Source organism: Rhipicephalus microplus, chromosome 6 (genome assembly GCF_043290135.1).
Source record: "Rhipicephalus microplus isolate Deutch F79 chromosome 6, USDA_Rmic, whole genome shotgun sequence".
NCBI classification, from domain to species: domain Eukaryota; kingdom Metazoa; phylum Arthropoda; class Arachnida; order Ixodida; family Ixodidae; genus Rhipicephalus; species Rhipicephalus microplus.
Window position 1 is genome coordinate 41,609,675 of NC_134705.1, and position 21,421 is coordinate 41,631,095.

The window sequence follows — 21,421 nt, forward strand, 5'->3', positions numbered from 1 at the left end:
TCTCTTCTCTTGTTATATGAGAAGTACAGTGAGCATACTCATCTATATACTGACGCTTCAACTAAAGTGGATGGGTCTGCAGGGTAGGTGATCCTTCCTGCAACATCGACAATGGTGAAGTTTCGGTTATCCCACCAGACATCATCGGCAGCTGCGGAACTTGCTGCTCTATGTAGCGCAATTCAAGTCATTAAACAGCAAGAAGCCAAGAAATGGAGCGTGTTCACAGACTCTAAGGCAGTACTACAGTGTTTGATATTCGCCTTATGCCGGGGACCTCATGAACAACTAGTGCTGGAAATTACAGAGCTGCTTCACCACCTCTTTTACGAAGGACACAGAATCACGTTTGAGTGGCTTTCAAGTCACTGCGGCATATTGGGCAACGAACATGCCGATGCAGCTGCTCGATCAGCACATGAAGATGGTGAAGAAGAATCTATACCATTTTCAAGGACTGATCCTGCAATGACAATCCGAAAAATCGCTAATGCAGAATTAAAATCCCTGTGGAACGCCGAGTGCTTACGGCACACGCAACTGCATAGACTGGACACGTCTCGTCAACTCCGGCCTCCGTCTGGACTCTCTCGACTCGAGAGAACGGTGCTTTGCCGACTATGGCTTGGTGTCGCCTTCACCAAAGCTTTCGCCTTCCGAATCGGCATGGAAGACAGTGCTGCTTGCGGTTAAATCGGCAGCGATGAAACTATAGAGCACGTTCTCTGTCACTGCCCTCGTTACAGCCTGCAAAAACGGCAACTAGCTGCTGTGTTAGCTCGCCTTGACGACAGACGTTTGTCTGAACAATCAGTGCTGGAAAGGCGACATGATTTGTGTGCTCACAGAAAATCAGCGAAGGCCGTATTGAACTTTTTGCGTGGCAGCGGCCTATTGTATAGACTGTAGCATCCCAGCCCCCCTTTTTTTGCGTGCGTCTATTTCCCTCTTCGCTTTCTTTCCCATTTTTCTTCCCCATTCCCCCTTCCCCCAATGCGGGGTAGCAAACCGGATGCTCCATTTTCTGGTTAACCTCCCTGCCTTTCTCTCATTTTATTCTCTCTCTCTCTCTATAAGAAGAAATCAGTGTAGTGTTTGCGTAGCTTTGCCAGGTCATCCAAAAACATGATACATTAGGTCTAATCCAGTACGTTCACTGTACACATACAGCTAAACCTCAATATAACGAAAATGATCAATTCTCGGAAAAAAATTTGTTATAGAGAGGATTTTGTTATATGCAGGTTTGGTACGAAAATTCGGGAAATAAACGTGCAAATTAAACAAAAGAGAGACTGAAGGCAGAGCTAACCCAAAACACTTATTTTACAGTAAAAAACTGCGTTACTGTTGCGATAGCAATCATATAGATATTCTCAAGGGGTTTTTGTCGTCGCCGCCATATTTCGTAACAAGTCCAAATTGATAACATGCCCCCGCGCATTGTAACTTTCACGAGCAGGTAATTGCACGTGAGCGCTGCTGAAGCAGAGATCAAATGAGTCGGCACCCATCTCTACTGCCTGAAAAGTGCATAAGATAACATGTCCCACTTGTTAGAAGTTACAACTGCCAACGAAGGCTCTAACAGAAAGTAAACCACCTGTCTTGAATGAGCATAAAACAATGCAAAGAGGGGGATTTCTTTGACCAGCGTGTGTTGTAAAACTCTTGAACACTTTATATATAGTGGTATTATGAAGCACTTAGAAAAAAATGATTTTTTCTGTACATTTTAGCATGGTTTTAGGTCTGGTCTGTCATGTGTTACACAACTGTGCGAACTTTCTCATGATTTTACAAGTTCATATGATAAGGGTTATCAAGTCGATTGGGTATTTCTAGATTTTCAGAAAGCATTTGACACCGTTCCTCATGCTCTCTTGTTAGATAAATTATCTTTTTTAGGTCTCCCTGCATCTGTTCTTGGTTGGTTCAGGAATTATTTAAGTTCTGGAAAACAGCCCGTCCGAGTAAATGGTTCGTATTCTTCATACGTCAGCGTAACTTCCAGTGTGCTACAGTGTTCAATATTGGGTCCTTTACTCTTTTCGGTCTATTCTTTTACTTTTTTAGACGCTAACATCAAACATTAGGCTGTACGCAGATGATTCTGTTATTTATAAATCAATACTCAGTATAAACGATATTTGTGCTTTGCAACGTGATCTTGAAACTGTGGTAAGGTGGTGTGAGAAATGGAAGATGTGCTTGAATGTAAAAAAATTTTGCTTCCTTAGCTTTACCAGAAAACAGAAACCTTTTCACTCGTCCTATAGCTTGTCAGGAGCATAACTTGACCGTGTTGAACATTTTAAATACCTTGGTGTTTACCTGTCTGCCGATTTATCTTGGAATAAGCATATAGATTACGTAACTGGCAAGGCCAATGGTGTGTTAAACTTTATTAAACGCAATTTCAAGTCTGCCCCAAAAAGTGTGAAAGGGGCTTTGTATGTTACAAATGTCCGACCTATCCTTGAATATGCCTGTACAGTTTGGGATCCTCATGGGCAAACTCTAGTCTATAAACTTGAATGCATACAAAACTGCACAGCACGGTTTGTCAGTAATGATACAGTTTCATCTCCAGTGTTACATGCATTAAGAATAATTTAGTATGGAAGCCTCTTGAGCAGTGCAGGAAATTTTTGCGATTAAAGTTTTTCTGTTTTATATTCTGTGAGGAAATCCGCATTAACAAAAGTTCATTCGTGATGAGCCCACACTACGCGTCATACTACGGGATCACTAAAAAAAAAAAATCTGCGAGGTCAGCTGTCGTACTTGTGCCTTTGCAAATTCTTTTTTTTTCCTTTTACCATTCGCCAACGGAATAATTTGGGTGCATGTGTTGTTGACCTTTCATCCGATGCTTTTTGTTTGTCGCTACAAGATGTGTGCTTTTCGTGAATACGCAGGAGCTGCTGCGCAAATGTATGCCATTTTTGATGGCACTAACATGCGCTTTGTTTGACTGTGATACTGCTTTTTTTTTTCTTCACCCCCCCTGCAATAATGCCCACTTAGGTAATGTAAGTTGCATTAATAAATAAGTGAATAAATAAATAAATAAATAAATAATTGCGAAAGCTACACGAGCCTGCGAACTTGCGGCGTGGCGCAAGACTGAAGCGTGTGACGAGTAGACCTCCGAAGATCTGTCGTCACTGTGGTGTCGGAGAGTTTCCATCAGTGCCTAATTTGACATCCCCTCGGTGGTGACATGATTGTCCGAAATTAAAAAAAGAAAAGTTACAGTTTTGCCGCAAGGGCAAAGCAATGAATGCGATAGCAACAATTTGGAATGTAATGCTGAGAACAGCAAGCAGATTGAAACGTGCAGGGCGCTGCTCACGCACAAATGACACACTAAAACAACATACACAAGACGAGAGCGAACTAACAATGTTTACCGCTTGACACTTAATGCGCTGTTTAAACAAACGAGACTCGAAATGTAATCATAGGTACAGACGTGAGTGTGAACTAACAAGTGCCCCAGTTGGTACTTCGCTTTGTTTGAAAAGCGCTCTCTTTTCACAAACGGCGCCTGTACATTAGCGAAGTGGTCTTTGTGCTCCCGGCAACTAAACGCAATTGCTCCGGTCAAAGTCGAAGGTATGCGATTCTCCCCACCAAAGGTTAAGCCCACACAAGCATCTACCTCCCCCCCCCCCCCTCCCTTTATATCCGAGGGGCAATGTATGCGTAGAAGATAAGTGCGTGTCGGTGCATCATGACGAGCTGGGCGCCGAGCGCGGGTGGATGTTTTTCTTTTTTTAGTTCTCATATATATATTTAGATCCCATTACATAAATCGTAAATGACGGTGGCGGTGGCAACGGTAAAAAGCCAGTCGAGACTGTCCATTTAATTGCTATCGCGATAAAAAAAAGCAAAGCTGAACATCGTCGGGGGCCACATCATGTGTGCGCCGAGAAAATATGCACACGTGCACGGCGTCGAAAACGAAGAGCGAATGACACAGACACGGATACCCCGGAAAACTATTCGATAAAGCGTCCTCTATATGCAGCGTGGCCCCACATATGGCATGCTAACTAAGAGTGTGGCACTGCCAGCGCAAAAGCAGGTTTCTTTTTTCTTTTTTTTGAGGATGGGGGGGGGGGGGGGCACACCCGCGCTTGCGCCATCTGCGACGAAAACGGTGGCTACATTGGCTCGTAGGGTGCAGGCCTGCCTCGCACACACCCGCATGCAATAACGAGTGCTCGCTCTTGCCCGGAGTGCTTTGAGTTCCTCCGCCGCATCACACTTCCTCGGCGGCGGGGAAGTTGTAGAAGATGCATGCTTGTACCAGAATGCCAATATGCGGAATTTCTAGATTTTTCGTGGGGAAAGTTTGTTATATCAAGGTTGTCTTCCGCTCTTACTTTGTTACATAGAGGTCGCCAATACAGTACATGTGCTTCTATGAAGCAACAGTGGGGAATAGAAAAACTTCGTTATATAGAGGAATTCTTTATATGGAGGCTCTTTATAGGCTGGTTTAACTATGATATCATGAAACTGCATTTCACTAACCAGCTGTTGGGGAGCTAAGATATCGTAAAAAAAATAAATGCAAAGGATAGTACTCACAAAAGAGACACAAAAAAAAATTAAGTTTGCTGTATACCAGTAGTTTCACAATATATTACTATGTTTTTAAAGCCTTCGTAATATTTCATTGCACTGATGCATTACTCGATGATCCAGTCATGTTGGTGGCAATGTTTTAAGGCTGGTAATAATTACATTTACTGCATGACCAGAGAGGTGTTAAACATGAATGCAATATGAAAACAGGTCAGAGAACAAAAAGACAACCAAGAATTTTAGCTCTACCTACGTCTTTTAGAAGTGAATGTTGTGTACAAGTAAAGAATGTATCATTTCGACAAAGGTGACTAGGGGCTTCAATTCTCTGCTGTCCTTACCCGTGATATGCAGAGCAAGAAGTGCGGCTGCTGGGCGTGCTGTCCAAAATGGATCTCAACGGCATTGGCTACGATCCTGTTCGTGCCCACCAGACGATGATGGCAGTGGACGATGCCCTGGACACCCTGCAGAGGGAGGCCTGGGCACTGGCTAAGCGTCAGTTTACGCTCAGCTCTGCCCGACAAGTGGAAGCCACGATGAAGGCCCAGGTTTGCTTCGTTTCATTCATCATCATCATTTTCAGCCTGTGCTAGTCCACTGCAAAACGAAGGACTCTTCCAGCGATCTCCTGAGAGAGATAATTCCATTTTATTCCTGCCAACTTTTTGATTTCGATACATTCATATAACTGTCTGCTATTTCCAGCTGTATTTTCCATCTCTTGGTAACCATTCTGTTACTCCTACTGTCCACCGGTTGTCTGTTCTACACATTGTGTGGCCAGCCCAGGTCTATTCTGTTCCGCTTGAGGTCAGCTAGAATATCTGCAGCTCCTGTCTGTTTTCTTGCTCATTCTGGTGTCCTCTTATCTCTCCATGTTATTCCTATGATGCTACGTTCCATTGCATGCTGCATGGTCCTCAGCTTTTGCTCTAGTTGTTTTGTTAATCTCCATGTTTCAGCCTCATAGGCAAGAGCTGGCAATGTGGTTGGGTACTATTCGACTTGAATATAGTGGCAGATTTTCTTACGCTGTAGTGACCCTCTTGCATTAGTCTTGTGCTCTAATTCGCACGATGAAATTACAGAGAGGAGGTGGTAGACATACAAATAGGTGCTAGTGTCTGTCTTCAAGTTATTGCAATTAGAGATGGCAGTGGCAAAGCAGGGAGTTCAATCCATCTTTCCGAGGTTCTTGGAAGAAATCATTCAAAGTGAATTTTGTTGCGATAATGAGATATACAGTCCTTTTGCGAAATACTCTACTATCAGTCTTGACTACAGGATTGACTATGACAATGCACCTCTTCCCATTTGCTTTCATAGGCATCTTGACTGCTGGCGCTTATTTCTTTATTCACTCAACGAGCCGCCTCGTTGCTCACTTCATATGTGTATATGTACAAGCCTCTCGCTGTTTTTGCCCTCTCCGAAAAAAGGAAAATTGTACACCTGTGTCCAGTATCATGTTTTAAGAGGCTGTCTATAGTTCTAATTTCCGGTTATTCGAAAAGATTTACTGCATGTAATTCGAACTGATGAGGTTGCACTGCATATTTTTTCACCTGTCCAAGGCCTCATTATTTAGTCCTAATGATTTTGATTTGCACATAAACAATCGAACGACGTGGTTTTGCAGGTGGTACCACTTGTAAAAGGCCCCCTGCCCTCTGGTGCTTTGAGCAGTCGAGTGGCTCTGACTCGGTTGTCCAGTGTGCACCCACTGCCAGCCAAGATCCTTGACTGGAAGAAGCTGAGAGGCGTTGTATCTCTGGTAGGTTGAACATTGGAAAGTGGCACAGCCACAGCAATGCACCACTTAACCTCACCTGAGCCCAGACATTAAAAGGAGAGGCTACACAACAAAAAATTTTTTTAGATCTCTAGCCTTGGGCAATAAACTGTTTGTTGTATGTATGGGCTTTTATGCTGATTTCAAAACTGTAATCACTATTATAGTAAGTTGCACAGTTTTCGTTTTGTGCTATGTCAATGTGTAAAATATAGTTCTTTTTGTACAAACTTCTTTCACTAAACTTCTATAGTTCTCAGTTATTAATGGCTCATATTGCTTCACATTAACTGTAGAATGCAAATAACTAACAAGAAAGTGCATATAAGACATTTAAATGGACAATAAATATTGTAATGTGAGAGTTCTTAAAATCCTCACCCCATACTGATTGCATGCTTTAGGTTCATAATATTTAAACGAGTGATATCAAGCTTTAAAATAGATACTTCCACTCTTTACATGTTAAGAGATATCTGGGCAGAATTGCTTCTTGGTCTGGCTACCAGAAATATCGTATTTACTCGAATCTATGCCGACCCCGATTCTAAGCTGTCCCCTTAAAGTCCAAAGCCCGGAAAAACAAAAATAAAACTTGCCTCGAATGTAGGTCGCACGAAACAGCGAGAACAGCATTCAGAAAAAAAAATCATTTATTAAACATGAAGATGAAACAAAGCAGATAGTTTCTGATTTAAATAACTCGAGAACCATACAGCTTCTAGTCCTGTTGTGTGTGTTTCTTTGATGTCGTTTTTTTCCTGCTGCTTCTAGTGCAAAGCCGTGCTCATTCCGAGTCGTCATTGCTGACTTTTTTGTTGCTGTCTGCAAACAGTGCGCGATCCTCGGTGCTATCAAGTGCATTGGATATGTCGCACTTCTTAAAAGGAGCACACAATAAAAATTTCAGGTTTGGCGCATGCTGCAGCTCTTCCAGTGGCGCACATTTTTTTCATTTGCTCCAAAGTCCCACCCAGATTGAATGTTGGACGATGACTCTGCGGCAAGGACAATTTTCCTTTTAGAAGCGGCATTGCCTCTTTGGTGCCATTGAGCTGCGCCACACACAGACCACTCAAAGCGCGACTCGAAATAACAATCGGCTTGCCTCAACACTCGTCACAAAGATCAAAGTGGTGGCCAGGTGTTGACTTGGATACTAACAACTATAATACCGTCTAGGTGGCACTAGTTGTGCACCACTTTCCTTAATGAAAAGTGGCACGTTTTTCAAAATCCTTGAATCTAGGCTGACCCTGGAGTTTGAATCAAAGAAATTTGAAAAAAAAAAGCTATTGGCCTAGATTTGAATAAAGAGGGTACCGAAAACATGGTGTCCAAACTCGAGAAGTTGCCCCAAAATCATTCTCACGAAAAATTCAATCTTATGGCATAAGTGAAACCGTTTTCTGTGTGGCAAAGGTGTATTTTTAATATGATTTCTTCCTCCATGATAGCTTGGAAATGATGGTTATTTTGAGCATGGTGGCTTTGGTGAAATGTGAAATGCATTGGCAAGCAGCCAGGTGACAATTTCCTGGAGACTTAAGACAATGAGCTTTTCTTTGTTTTCAATAGCCACATTGTACTCTTTAAAAGTGATTTTAATGTACTTCAAGCTTAATTACAATCTTCAAATTTTCTGTCGTGTAAGAAAAGAAACTAAACTTCTGAAAGCAAATAAAAACGGCAAGCATGTAATTTCTGAAAACACCCAAGTTTTTCGGCTCACGTCTTCTCGTAAGTGAAATCAATTGAAGTGGATGAGAAATCTCCCTTTGCGTTGTGAGATTCGAGCCTGCAATATTACAATTATGCCTTTGAGATGGTGATTTTTCATCCTCATTACTCAATTTCAAGTTACTTTGTGAATAATACCTATATTACAGTCTAAATGCAACAGTAAATGTCCGCTATGCTTTTCTTGGCTTGATTTTATTTAGGATTTATTTGGTTATGCCTCATTAATGTGCTAGTAACGGCGCCTTTCCTTTTTTGTTTGCATTTTTGTCATTCTCTAGCCTTCTACAACAGGGCCACTCTTGTTTCATTGGTACAACTCTGCATAGAGGCTGCTGTGTCCTTCTAGTACACAAAACAGCTCTTGTTACATGGTGCAAAATATCATTGCATTAGATGTCAGAAATAGCGTCACTGTAATTACAGAATCTGCGCCCCCTGGTCCTACACCAGCGAAGCCTACAGTCGAGTGGCGGCAGACTGTCCCGAATCCGGCCGTGGAGCCAACCATGGACGTCCACAGGCCGGGTGATGATCACTGAACCCAACCTGCAGGGCATCTTCAAAAGCTTCACGGTTTGCACCGACTCACCAGTTAGCATCAGCGTTCGTGCTGGTTTCAAGCCTTTCCCAGGTACATGCCTCATCGGTGCGTCATCAGTGGTGTGCCACAGTCGAAGATAGGTGCGGTATTTTATCACACTGGTAAAGGCATCAAAGCATTTACAATACCACAAAAGCTTAAGTGCAGCATATAGCATACTTTAGTTTCGAGAAATCCTCGGTATTGTCACGTTCTAAAAGGTGACATTCTCAAAACAGCTTTACAAGGCCCAAGTACCGTGAGGAGTCAGCAAAGCATAGCCGAAACAAAGACGTGAGCGCCTCTTTCTCTGCCTCTTTCTCACTGGTAAATTCAGCACGTGCAATATATTGAAGTACAAAAGGCTATCGCTAATCAAAACTGATAGTTTAAACTTGTGGTCAATTCAAATAATTTGAAAATTTTAGGTTGGCCTGTTACGATTTCAGATTATTTTAAGATTGCCTAATTCAAAATGCTCCGCTGCACATTTTTGGTTAATTCAAATTTTTTAGAGCCATGTGAATATTCAGAAGTTTCGATTATTCGTCACACATTGCAATTGTAATAATGGTATTTGATTTGAAAACGACATTCGAAGGTTTTGAATATTTGCAGTAACTAGAATATTCGATCTTTTCGAATGTTTGCTCCCATATATCACTACTTCTGATTTTGCGCCTTTACGACAAGTGCATCAACAATAGATCGTGCAGTGATTACTGTGACTTTGATGGGAGCACTTTGACTGCACGGGAATGCACCGGAGGGGGGTGACGGCTACTATCGAGCATGCCGGCTTGCCATCGCGACAAAGCTGCCACCAATAAACATTTTAAACAATCTAGATCATGCCTTTTCGGGGATATGTGTGGCTTAGTGGTTTAGCGCTGTTACCGTTTGTGTTGTATCTGTATTGAACGTGCGCCACTCGCTGCCGCATCCTTGTACGCAGGACCGCTTCAATAAAGTGTGAATTACTCATGGTAATCAAGGTAACTCGCTGCCGTTGCACTGGCCCGACGAATAACTCGTCGCATCTTTGCATGGTCTGGAGCTCATTGAGCACAAAGCAAAAAATGTCACTGTGCCAAGGCAAATGCATGCGTACATTACAGGGAGCGGCGCTGACGGAGTCAGCTTAGTAGGCTCACTGTAGATGCACTTAGATGTAGATGCTTAGTAGGTGCACTGCCCGCAACTAACTAGAGATGCTCAGCTCGATGATGCAGCAGGTAACGTGCATCACATGTAGCTGCGCTGGTTTTCGCATATGGATTGCCACAACAACGTCGGAACACGCGTCGACGAAAGCCTGACGAGTCTTCTGTCAGCTGTGGCACTCTGTCAGCCATAGTTCTCAAATGATTTTGTGGTATATTTCTAAACCTACAAAGCTTCTTAAAGCAAAACTTTAAGAAAGCTCCTTTTAAGTTGGAAGAATCTCTTTACTTTTCAAATGTGCACACTATTTTGGAATACAGATGCTCCGCATGGGACCCAGGTACAAAGACTTGCATTGCCGAATTAGAACGCATTCAGAAGCATGCGGCACAGTTTGTTTCCTCCAACTAAGACTTTACTATATGCTCCTCTGTCATAAGAGCCGATCGCAAATGGCCGACTTTGGGGGATAGATGGGAATAGTACATGTGCCCAAAACATTATCACAAAATTTTTATTCGGGCAACAGGCCTAAGGAAGGAAACATACGATATCCTTGATCCTACCTACAGGTCGGTCTGTCGGGACATTCTTTGAAGGTCAGAGAATATAGCTGTCGCATTACGTATATATAGGCATTGGTTTTTTCCAAGAACATGCCATGGTTGGAATAGTCTACTGGAGGTTGCCTTGTCGCTTTTTTACTATGCTCTCGCTGAATTCTTGCTCCTATAGGTATCGCATTACCTTTACACGGCATTCAACTTTTTTTAACATTTTGTTGCTCTGCCTTTTGCAGACATACTGTAATGTACTGTTCTTGGTTTGTCTCAATTATTTTTTAATTAATTAAATTTTTTTCCAATTGATCTGTTCAGAATGCACATGTGTCATGTCATCTGTAATATTAATTGTATTGCTAATCTTGTTATGGTACTTCTTGATGTAGTATACCACTTGTAATGTATTTTTTTCCCTTCTATGTTAATGCCGATTAGGTGCTGTAGTTATCTGAATAAATAAATAGATAAAGTATCCGTTGCCATGTCCTGCCGAACTACGCCAGGGAGCCATGGAAACGCGAAGTAACTACACCGACTCATTATCTCAAACAACTCTATTTATTAGGCTTGTGCAAATACTCAAATGCTTAGAATATTCGAACGAATATTACAGTATTTTAATTCGCTTCGATTCGAATTTAAATTATGGAAAATTTCGAAGTGTTCGTAAAGAATGAAGAGGTGCATATATATTATTCCTAGGCTTGTCCGAATATTCAAATGCTTCGAATATTCGAACGAATAGTAGGGTATTCGTATTCGCTTCGATTCTAATTTAGGTTATTAAAAATTTTGAAGTATTCGCAAGGAATGAATAAATGCATATAATTCCGAATGTACTGCTTCTAAAGGTGGTTTCACTGCGGTGTAGGAGTGCTACAACGTGAAATCACCTGTTAAGAAGAAATTCGCGTTGCCGTGAAGCCCTTCTTCAAATTTAATGGGGCCCTGAAACATTTTTTGAGCATTGTAAGAAAACGCTGCCGATCGGTAATCGAGGCTACCGAAAACATGCAAGCCGAACATTATAGTGCAGCACGCGGCGTGCGATTCACAACAAAGTCTCAAAGTCAGCAGAAAATTGCTCTATTGTCTCGGCAAATGACTCGACAAGCTGAGAAAGCACGTGCGATGTATTTTCTTTTCTAGTGCTATCCCTCCCGGCTTAGCTTACAGCACTTTCGTTGGGACGAGAAGAGAGAATCTACTTGCAGCGTGCAACAAATCTTTGCAGCTCTGCGCGTACTGGAAGGATTCTAAAAATTTTTGGGCGGTGAATTGATCAAGCAATAAGCTTCTTCATTGAATCCATTCTATGGCTCCTTGAAAAAGTGTTGCACGGCCCCTTTAAATAGAAATATCACCCTCAAATCAGTTCATTTTATTAAGCTTAATGATGGCTTATATTGGCTTGTTATGATGGCTTATATGCTCAGAGTATAATAAACTTAAAAATGTTACATATTATAAAGTTTATGACTCGCATCCTGCCAAAGTCAAATCCTGCTACTCTTCAAAGTTTATTCGACTTCTTTTGAACGGAAAAAGAAAGTGGCATTTGCCCTATTTCAATTTTTTTTAAAATATTGTGCAGGTTAGTTGGATCATAATAAATGTGCCTGTTTTTCTTCATATGTCATATGTACTATTCGATTTCGATTCGAAATTATTCAACCAAAATCACTATTCGCTTCGAATTCGCTTCGAGCCTAAAGTTCACTATTCGCACAAGCTTGATTAATCCGCATGTAACCCCACAAAGGTGCTTTCACTGCAGTGGAGAGGTGCCAAGCCACGAAAGCACCTGTTCAATTGTGTAATAATTCGCATGTAACCTCCTGTAAACGTGGTTTTGATGCAGTTATGAAGTGCTAAGCAGTGGAAACATCTATTTATTAGAAATTTGTACTGCCGGAAAGCCCCACTTCAGCGTTAAATGAAAATATCACCCTCACATCGATTCACGATTTTTTACTTTTAAAAGCTCTGGCTTATATGCTTTAAGTTTAGTAAATAATAAAATGTAACATACTTTACAGGTTATCATTTGCATTCTACCTAAAGTAAAATCATGCTACTATTCCAAGTTGTTTCCACTTCCCTTGAATCATATTAAGGCATTTGCAGAGGTGTTGTTTTGATTTATTATATATATATATATATTTGGAAAATAAATATATTTATCCTTGTTGACAACGCTCCCGTTGTGCCATATCCCATATATATATATATATATATATATATATATATATATATATATATATATATATATATATATATATATATACACACACACACATATATATATATTTTGTGGGTTTGGTCAAGACAAATGGGCCCATTTTTTTGTTATAACATGCGATGTGTACTACTCGAATTCGATTCGAAATTATTGGACCAACATCATTATCGCTTTGAATTCGCTTCGAACCGAAAATTCATCATTTGTGCAAGCCCGCTGTTTATTCTTAGTCCAGGATGGTTAATGTACACAGATGTCAGCTGACATGATAAGGCGCCTGCGTGTGCATATGCGCATGCCTAGGGCTGTCTAGATTATAATGCACATGCGTAGACTATAATGCACATGTCTAGATTATAATGTACAACATTCTCTCTCCCCTCAAAAATTTTGACAATCATTTAGGAAGAGTAACAATAAGTAAACACTACATAACACTCAACATCGTTCATAGCTTTTTAACTACGACGGTGGTCTTAGCATTGTCGACCACCTGGACTCTGTAAGGTCCCTTGAAACTGAGGCCTGAAGGTTCGATGGCTGGGTTGTATCATCGTAATCCTTTGGCGAGTCACAACAGGAACATGCTACAGGAGTAGCGAGGCAAGAGCAGGGTAGCAGCAGATTTTGATTCCAGGTGGGACCATCACTTAGTTTGTAGGTGTCATAGCCACATTGGTCAATGATTGTGTGCAGGCTTGAGTAGCTCACAGCACCCTTAAGCACATGCTGAATACAGTTGAACCTGCTTATAACAAACCTCCATATAATGAATTTGTCACTATATCCAAGTTTTTCTATTCCCCGCCGTTGCTCCATAGAAGTACATGTATTTGCGACCTCTATGTAACGAACTAACAGCGGGAGACAAGCTTGATATAACGAATATTTCCCCCGGACAATCTAGCAATTTTGCTCCGCATTTTGGCATTTTGGTATGAGCATGCATCTTCCGCGGCTTCCCTGCCTCCGACAAAGCGCAATGCGGTGGCGGCACGCAGAGCACGCTGGGGCAGAGGGAGCGCTCGTCATTGCACACAGGTGACTGCAAAGCGGGCAAGCGGGCCTACACCCCACGAGTCAGCGTTGTCGCCATTCTCGCCACAGAGGGCGCATGCGCGAGTGCCCCCCCCCCCCCCCAAATTCCTTTTGCGCGTTTGCAGTGCCACGCTTTTACTTAGCGTCACATATGTGGGGCCGCGCTGCATACGGAGGGCGTTTTATCGAATAGTTTTTCGCAGTATTCGTGTTCGTGTCATTCGCTCTTCGTTTTTGATGCCGTACACGCGTCTATACTTTCAGAGCGCACGCATGATGTGGCCCTTGACGGTGTTTTTGTTTTATTTATTACAATAGCAATGGTATGGACAGTCCTGACTGACTTTTTGCTGTCGCCGCCGCCGCTGTCATTCATTATATATGTATACGTATCTATATACAGTAATCCCTCGTTAACTCGAAGCCATCAAATCCGGGGAAAATTTCGAGATAGGCGGTATTTCGAGTTAAGCAAACGCCGAAAATGTTCGCCCAGGTCACTGTAAAAGAAAAGCCAGTGCTGCTAGGAAAAGCTCCACTGCACAAAACAGCTACCGTAGTAAAGGCACAAGAGTTCGGAGGGGAAAAAAATTTATTACCGAGGACCGAAAAATTGCGTGATGCTCGCCTGTTTCACTTTAGCATTCGGTCCGAGAAAGGCTTTCTCCAGTTGCTCAACACATCGCATGAGCCGTTGGTTGCCACCGCTGCATTCGACCTTGTTGCGGAGCAAGTACAGCATGTTACGTGTTTCTGTCGTCGTAGGCACTTCTCGAGGCTCTTCCTCATCTGCATGGTCATCTCCGTCGTTCACGGCCATCTCAACGATATCGGCGTCCGACAGCATTCCGGTAACGGGGACGTCCGCCTCGTAGAGCGCATACTCTTCAAAGGCGATCTCGCCGTCTTCAGTATCGCTCACGCAGCCAGTTGCCTTGCGCACTTCATCGCACAGCTCATCACAGCCGCTGAATTCTGCGCCAATGGTCGATATTCGGAAGCGTCCGTTGCACAGACCACTCACTACTCAGCAAAACTGAGCTCAAGATGCGTCGTGCACAGATCGCGAGGAAAACAAAGAATACCAGCTCGCACATGCAAGGGCTAGGTTGCATACTGACGGGCGCATGCTGCACACGCCGCCCACCGCTCATAAGTCGCGCGCAGGTGCGCACACGTGATCACTCCCACAGTTGCCTGACAAGGCTGATAGGAAATGGCTGCGTCCGCGGGAATTTCAAATTCGCCCTTCACGACTGCGTTCGGCACGTATAGTAAGAGCTAAGCGTTCGCACGGAGCCCTCGTTTCCTGTTGGGAGTAGACTTTGCCTTCTGCCCTCCCTGTCAAGATTTCGAGATATCCACTGTTCCCTCCGGAAAACGTTTCGAGATAAGAGGGGGCAAATACATAGCACCTATGGGAGGTTAATGCACGGCGAAAAAAAGTTTCGGCTTAACCGAGATTTCGAGATATGCGAGTTCGAGTTAACGAGGGTTTACTGTATATGAAAACTAAAAAAAGAAAAAGCTGCCCGTGCTCGGCATCCAGCTCATCACGATGCGCCAACGCGCGCTTATTTCCCACACGTACTTCGCCCCACGAATAGGGGGAGGGGAGGGGGGTAGATGCTCTGCGATAGGGGGTTTAGGTAGATGCTTGTGCACGCGCGCGCTTATCCTTGGGTGGGGAATATCGTGCGCCTTCGACATTGACCGGAACGGTTGCGCTTAGTTGCCAGGCGCACAAAGATCATTTCGCTTGCTGGACAGGTGCCTTTTGCACCTATTTGTTAGTTCGCACTCATATCTGTACCTGTGATTACGTTTCATGCATCGTTTTTATTTATACAGCGCATTGAGTGTCGAGCGTTACACATTGTTAGTTCGCTTTTTTCTGTGAATGTTGTTTTTGTGCGTCATTTGTGTTTGAGCAGTGCGCTGTACGTGTCAATCTGCTTGCCATTTTCAGCATTACATTCCAAGTTGTTGCTTTCGCATTGGTTGCTTCGCCCTTGTGGTGAAACTGTGACTTTTCTTAATCTCGAACAACCTTGTCGTTACCACCAAAGGATGTCAGATTAGGGGCTGATGAAAACCCCTCCGAGATCACGGTGACAACGGATCTTCGGAGGTCGACTCGTCACGCGCTTCTGTCTTGCGCCGTGCCGCGAGTTCGCCGGCTCGTAGCTTTAGCCAATTAGTTCTGGCAACAACAGGACGATGTGTTTAATGCAATGCGATGGACGCGATTACAATAAATGGTAATGTTATAAGAAGTAAGGCTGGTAGCCAACTCTTATGTATCCGATATCATGGCCGGAACTTCTACAAAACGCTGGTGTGACCAAATACGGCCACTCCAGAGAGAAAGGCTCTTTTTACACAGTCCTTTCACGCTGAAATTGCACTGATACTCGTCGATATAGAAAGCGCGCCAGCGATCGCTACCGCCATTAAAATCCAAGTTCATTATTGCTACTTGATCGATCCCCTCCTCCTCCCTGCGTTTTTAATGCTCGTTCAAGGCGGGTGGTTTACTTTCTGTTTGAGCATTCGATGGCAGTTCGAACACGCGGAAGATGTTGTCTTATGCTTTTTCCAAGCGATAGGGAAGGGTTGACTCCTTCGATCTCTCCTTCAGCAGCACTTGCACGCTTTTACCCGCTCGTGAAAGTTACGATGGGCGGGGGCATCTTATCAATTTGGACTTGTTAGAGAACATGGCGGCGACGTCTAAAACCCGCCTAGAGTGTCTATATAATTGCTATGGCAATAATAACGCAGTTTTTTTACTATAAAATAATTGTTTTGGGTGCCTTCAGTCCCCTTTTTGTTTAATTTGCACATTTACTTTTTGTATTTTCATACCGAACCTGCATATAATGAAATCCTCTTTATAACAAGTTTTTCTGATAAATTATCAATTTCGTTATATTCAGGTTTAACTGTACAACAGATTTGATGGTATTGCGCGAAAGTGCAAGTGAGCTGAAGTATTTTTCTGCACAAAGGCGAACAAACAAAAGCCCATGCACTTTTGGTAACGTTACAATAGTGTAATCACATATATTTTTGTGTTGCTAGTTGCAGTGCACATGAGGTGCCTTAAATCTGAGGCAGTTACGCTGCACATTTTCAACGATGTTCCTTGGAATTCGTCGTGTATAGCCATCACACTCGCATGGCAGCATCTTCTGCAGTCAACCCTGTGTAACTTCGTTGCTGTGATCTCGCTGTTTGGCCAGTGTCAGTTTACTGCCATCAGCAGCGAGTGTTTCAAGGGTGGTCGCAATGCGGCAAGATAGTGCCTTCGCCACCGGGAGTTGTGGTTCTCTCAAAAAAAAGGAAAACGAAAAGGTGTATTTGTGGTGCCATTTCGTCACATAATATTAATCATCTATTTCACGTGCCTTCCTTGCGTTATCACCGCATGCCCGGTACTCCTTGTCGTGATCGTGCGGCCATGACCACGACAGAGCAGTCTTGATAAAAAAATGGCAAGCACGTAGTTTTCGAGAAACAGAACGAAAGCAGGCGAGATAAGGACTACCGTTGTGTAGATGAAAGACGCCCCAAGTACTGCTGTTTGCCTTTGTGTATCGACTGGTGTGAACAGAAGCGAAAAAAAAAAAAAAAATTGTGGTTGATTCCTCTTTTTATGGATCGGTACAATATGGAAGTGGAACGTGTCCTCACAGAGGTAGCTGAGTATTCATTGTGCATTGTTTAGCCACAATGGCAAAGAAAGGAATGCTACAGCAACAAACTGCAATGTCACACGAAGCAGGGCAAGCAGCTAGAATCTTGCTGCACACTTCTCAAGCAGACAGAACACAAGAAATAAGTATACGAAGGACGAGCGCGGACAAACAACTGTTACAGCTCGACACTTAATTCGTGCTGTTCAAAGAGAAAGAAAGAGCATGCCCAACGCGAGCCCGTCATGCCATCTCGCTAGTGATGACGCAAGTGCACTGAAGCTATGAAGCTCAGAAGACTGTCAAACGTTGTATGGTGTATGGCGTTGAAAATTTAGAAAGTTTGCTTTATGGCGTAGGAGTTAGCATCGCACGCTGAAAAGCACAAAGTAGTTGATTCGATGCCCTTGCTGCGGATCTATCTCTTCTCGTTTTTTTTTTTTGCAATCTGTCGGCATATATTTTACAACATCATATTCGTGACAGAAATACATCAGCAGAGTCGTGGAGGACCTCTGAATAAAACCTTTTTGTATTAAAAGGAAATGATAAAATCTGGTGTTGTGCCTGCCATAACTGAGTGTGTTCGAACCTGGATAAACTGACCACTTAGGGCTCTTTAATAATCGCTTAGATTTAAGTAGACGGGCATTAACTGTTACATTTCACCTGGCCGGAATGTAGCTACGGTGGCAAGAATTAAACCAGCGGCCTTGTAATCACTAGTCATCATGGCAGGTACGAAAGTTTTTCTTTTTCTAGTAAAGTGCAACTACATAAAAAAACTAGAAAAAATTTGTTAAACATACGAGTTGAAACCAAGCCATCACAGTTACAAGCTCAACAGTCGCAGGCGTTGTAGCAAGTACAGATGGTGGAATTTTTTTGTGCAGTAACAGTCTACGGTAGCTAAAAGTGCAGTTTCCGGTAAAGTAAAAGACTACAGGTTTGAAACGTCATTTCTCTTATTTTTCATTGTTCATTACTACTGGTAGCTATGTATCAGTATTCGATTTGTATTCAAAGCTATGCTATTCAATTTGAATTCCAAGCAATGTACAGTCGAACCCCGCTACAACGAACGCCGCTTCAACGGAATTTCCGCTACAACAAAAAATTCTCGGTTTTCCGTCAGCAGTCTATAGGAGTGAACGCATAAATATTCTCTCCAAAACGAGCGAATTTTCTTCTGCCGTTCCACGTCAACGAAATTTGACGATGCAATTCCTAGCTCAGATATTTAGGGCTATGCAGTAAACACAATCTTTAATATTTTGATGCATTTTCAGAAACTGAAATTATGTTAATGAAGTCTAAAACATGCGTTAGCACCACCAGAAGCTTCCGCTGTTAACCAAGCATGTGGGCCACCCACGGAGGAAGGAAAAAGGTAAGGAGAGGGCATGCCCAGCCGGGGCAGGGCGTGAAAAGTGTGGCGGAAATGACATCATGGCGGCCATATTCACTAGGCACAATGGCGGCGTTGCTATGGTTACGTGTTGCGCAGTGGAGCTGCTCTCGCAGTGAGCGGCCGCGGCTGGCGGCAGAATGTGTGCCTCCCCAGGTCTCGTGCTGAGCCGTGGCGGACAATATTTGTGCTCTGCGCCGCGTTATTGGTTACGCAGTGTTCTCCTGGCAGTTACATTACTCTTAGCAACGTTAAAGAATCCTCGTCCATCACGGGGTTTCAACAGTGCATTGAACAAGTGCATATCCATGTGTCGTGCGGCGGATGACGCGGATGAAGCAGTTAGTGTTCAGTGAAATTGCATTGGGCACCATGACGAAGCTGAATGACGACGAACGCCTTGCAGGTCAGTGACGGTTGAGCAGTGCTGCTGCTTGTGACAACGGACGACGCTGTTGGGCCTAGCAAGACGCCATGAGGACCATGTGCACATACGTAGTTTCATGTTGTGTGTGTACAGTAACAACTTGCATGTGCGTATTAAAACACCTTTTCTATTCCGCTTGGTACACTCTCCACCAGTATTGCATGTAATCTCCACGTAACAGCAACCACGCTCAACTAGCTGTCACTAGCACCGTGCTCAAAGTCACCACGGTCGCAGAATGCTGATGCCGGTGAGTTTCACGCGGAACACGGACACAGTGGCAGGATGCTGCGTCGGCCGCGTGGCGGAATGCAACCGTAGAAGGCGCACGACCGATCGTGTTGTCTGTACAGTTGCTGAATTAATGACGTGAAAGCACTCACCGTTGTCAGTGCATCTAGCGCGCGTTCTCTCGCAGTTGCTTCGTTGTCGGCGAGCTGTTACTCCCTGTTATTACTCGGACGAAGCGATTTCGCTGAAGGTGTCCCGCAGGCTCAGAGTAATGAGCCCCGTTCCATTAGTTTCGGATCGTCACGACACACGCGCTGCGCAGCCCACGTGCTTTCCGAGCCAGAGAGAGAGTCGTGCCTTCTGCTTTACATTCGGATGTAAACAAGCGAGGAGAATTTGCCTAGTCAATATGGCCGACTTCCGGCTTCATCCCGGCTTTTCAACAAGTGATGTCAGGGCCTCTCCTTACATTTCCTTCCTCCGTGGGGGCCACCATAGCTTGGTAGTGATGGTGATGAGACTGCCCTGCTTTTGCCACTTTCTTGCTTCTGAGCCGCAGACAATCCAAAGCTGAAGCCCAGTTACTCTGTTCGTGGTTTTATTTTACGCAGCTTTGCGGAACAATGCCGTTTTCGATGCCAATTTGTATCATTTCGTTAGCGCTTGACCAGTGTGGTAAGTAATCAGAGTGGCTGTTCCTCCACATTATCAACAAAATCAGCCAGCCACGAGTGATGGATGATAAAGATAGCATAGAATAAGGTGAAATTCACTGCTCCACGATACCCTGCCTCCACCTCGGCATTGTCGGGTACACTTTGACAGCAGACAGCTGCTGGTGTTAGTGCGTTAATGCAACTGTTAACCTTGCTCATGAAAGCCGTCGTGGCCATTGTTTCACCGTGCTTTTCACGATGGTGTTGCTATACATGGGTGAGACTCGTGTCGTGAGGTTGCTGGGAATGAAGCAGCCGACACTTTTCGAACTTTGGTAATAAAACTTTCTTTGTTTTGCTAGCTCAGATCAGTTATATTCTCTCGATTTCACTGCAAGAAATTTTCACTCCAACAAATTTTGTCTGCGCCCCGTCAGTTTCGGTGTAGGGGGGTTCGATTGTATACGTATTCGAATTATATTCAAAGCTATGTGTTCAATTCGTATTCGAAGCTATATATTTGATTCATAGTCGAATCTGTCTACTAGAATTATATTCCAAGCTGTGCATTCGTATTTGAAACTATGTACAGTTGAACACAGATATATAGAACTTGAAGCGATGGAGGCGGAAATGTTGTAGGCCCGTGTGCTCAGATTTGGGCGCACGTTAAAGAACCCCAGGTGGTCGAAATTTCCGGAGCCCTACACTACGGCGTCTCTCATAATCATATGGTGGTTTTGGGACGTTAAACCCCACATATCAATCAATCAATATGGAACTTGAAGGAAATCGCGAATTAGTTAGATCTATGAAAAACTCGATATAAAAAAGTAGAGGCCCCGAGAGCTTACCTGTAGCAGATTATCACATGAAATAGGTGCATTCAAGAATGACAACTAATTCCGCACACGTACCACAACATAATGATTTATTTGCGTGGAAAAAATCGCTAATCTTGGCCTGATTCTTCGTTTTTGAAATGTTGAAGACGCTAGTCTCAATCTTATCAAGGCTGTCCAGGTGTGACAGCCCGGTTTCCTCCATGTGGCTGATACGAAGGCGAATGATGTCGAACGCTCCCGCCACTTCAGTGGCTGAGTAGGCGCGTGTAGCCAGCGACTCGTCCGGATGATCCTCCTCGTCACATGAGCTGTCGGCCTGGGCGTCCTGGGTCCCTGCGACCGCAGCTGTTATGTCCTCGTCAGCGAGGCTCACAGCAGCCTGGACATTACAGTCCGCTTTCATGAAGTCGTCTGCAGACACTTCATGTG

The 21,421-nt window shown here is 43.6% G+C and overlaps 1 protein-coding gene across 1 annotated transcript in view; it reads left to right on the top strand.

The window, feature by feature from the left end:
- Window positions 1-21,421, top strand: part of LOC119168700 (DNA polymerase theta-like) — a 323,110-nt gene that overhangs the window by 248,133 nt on the left and 53,556 nt on the right. Inside the window, exons 19-21 of the mRNA XM_075867640.1 lie at window positions 4,957-5,153; window positions 6,245-6,379; window positions 8,564-8,771. Of these exons, the coding sequence (XP_075723755.1) occupies window positions 4,957-5,153; window positions 6,245-6,379; window positions 8,564-8,771 (540 nt within the window). The remainder of the gene's footprint in view (window positions 1-4,956; window positions 5,154-6,244; window positions 6,380-8,563; window positions 8,772-21,421) is intronic.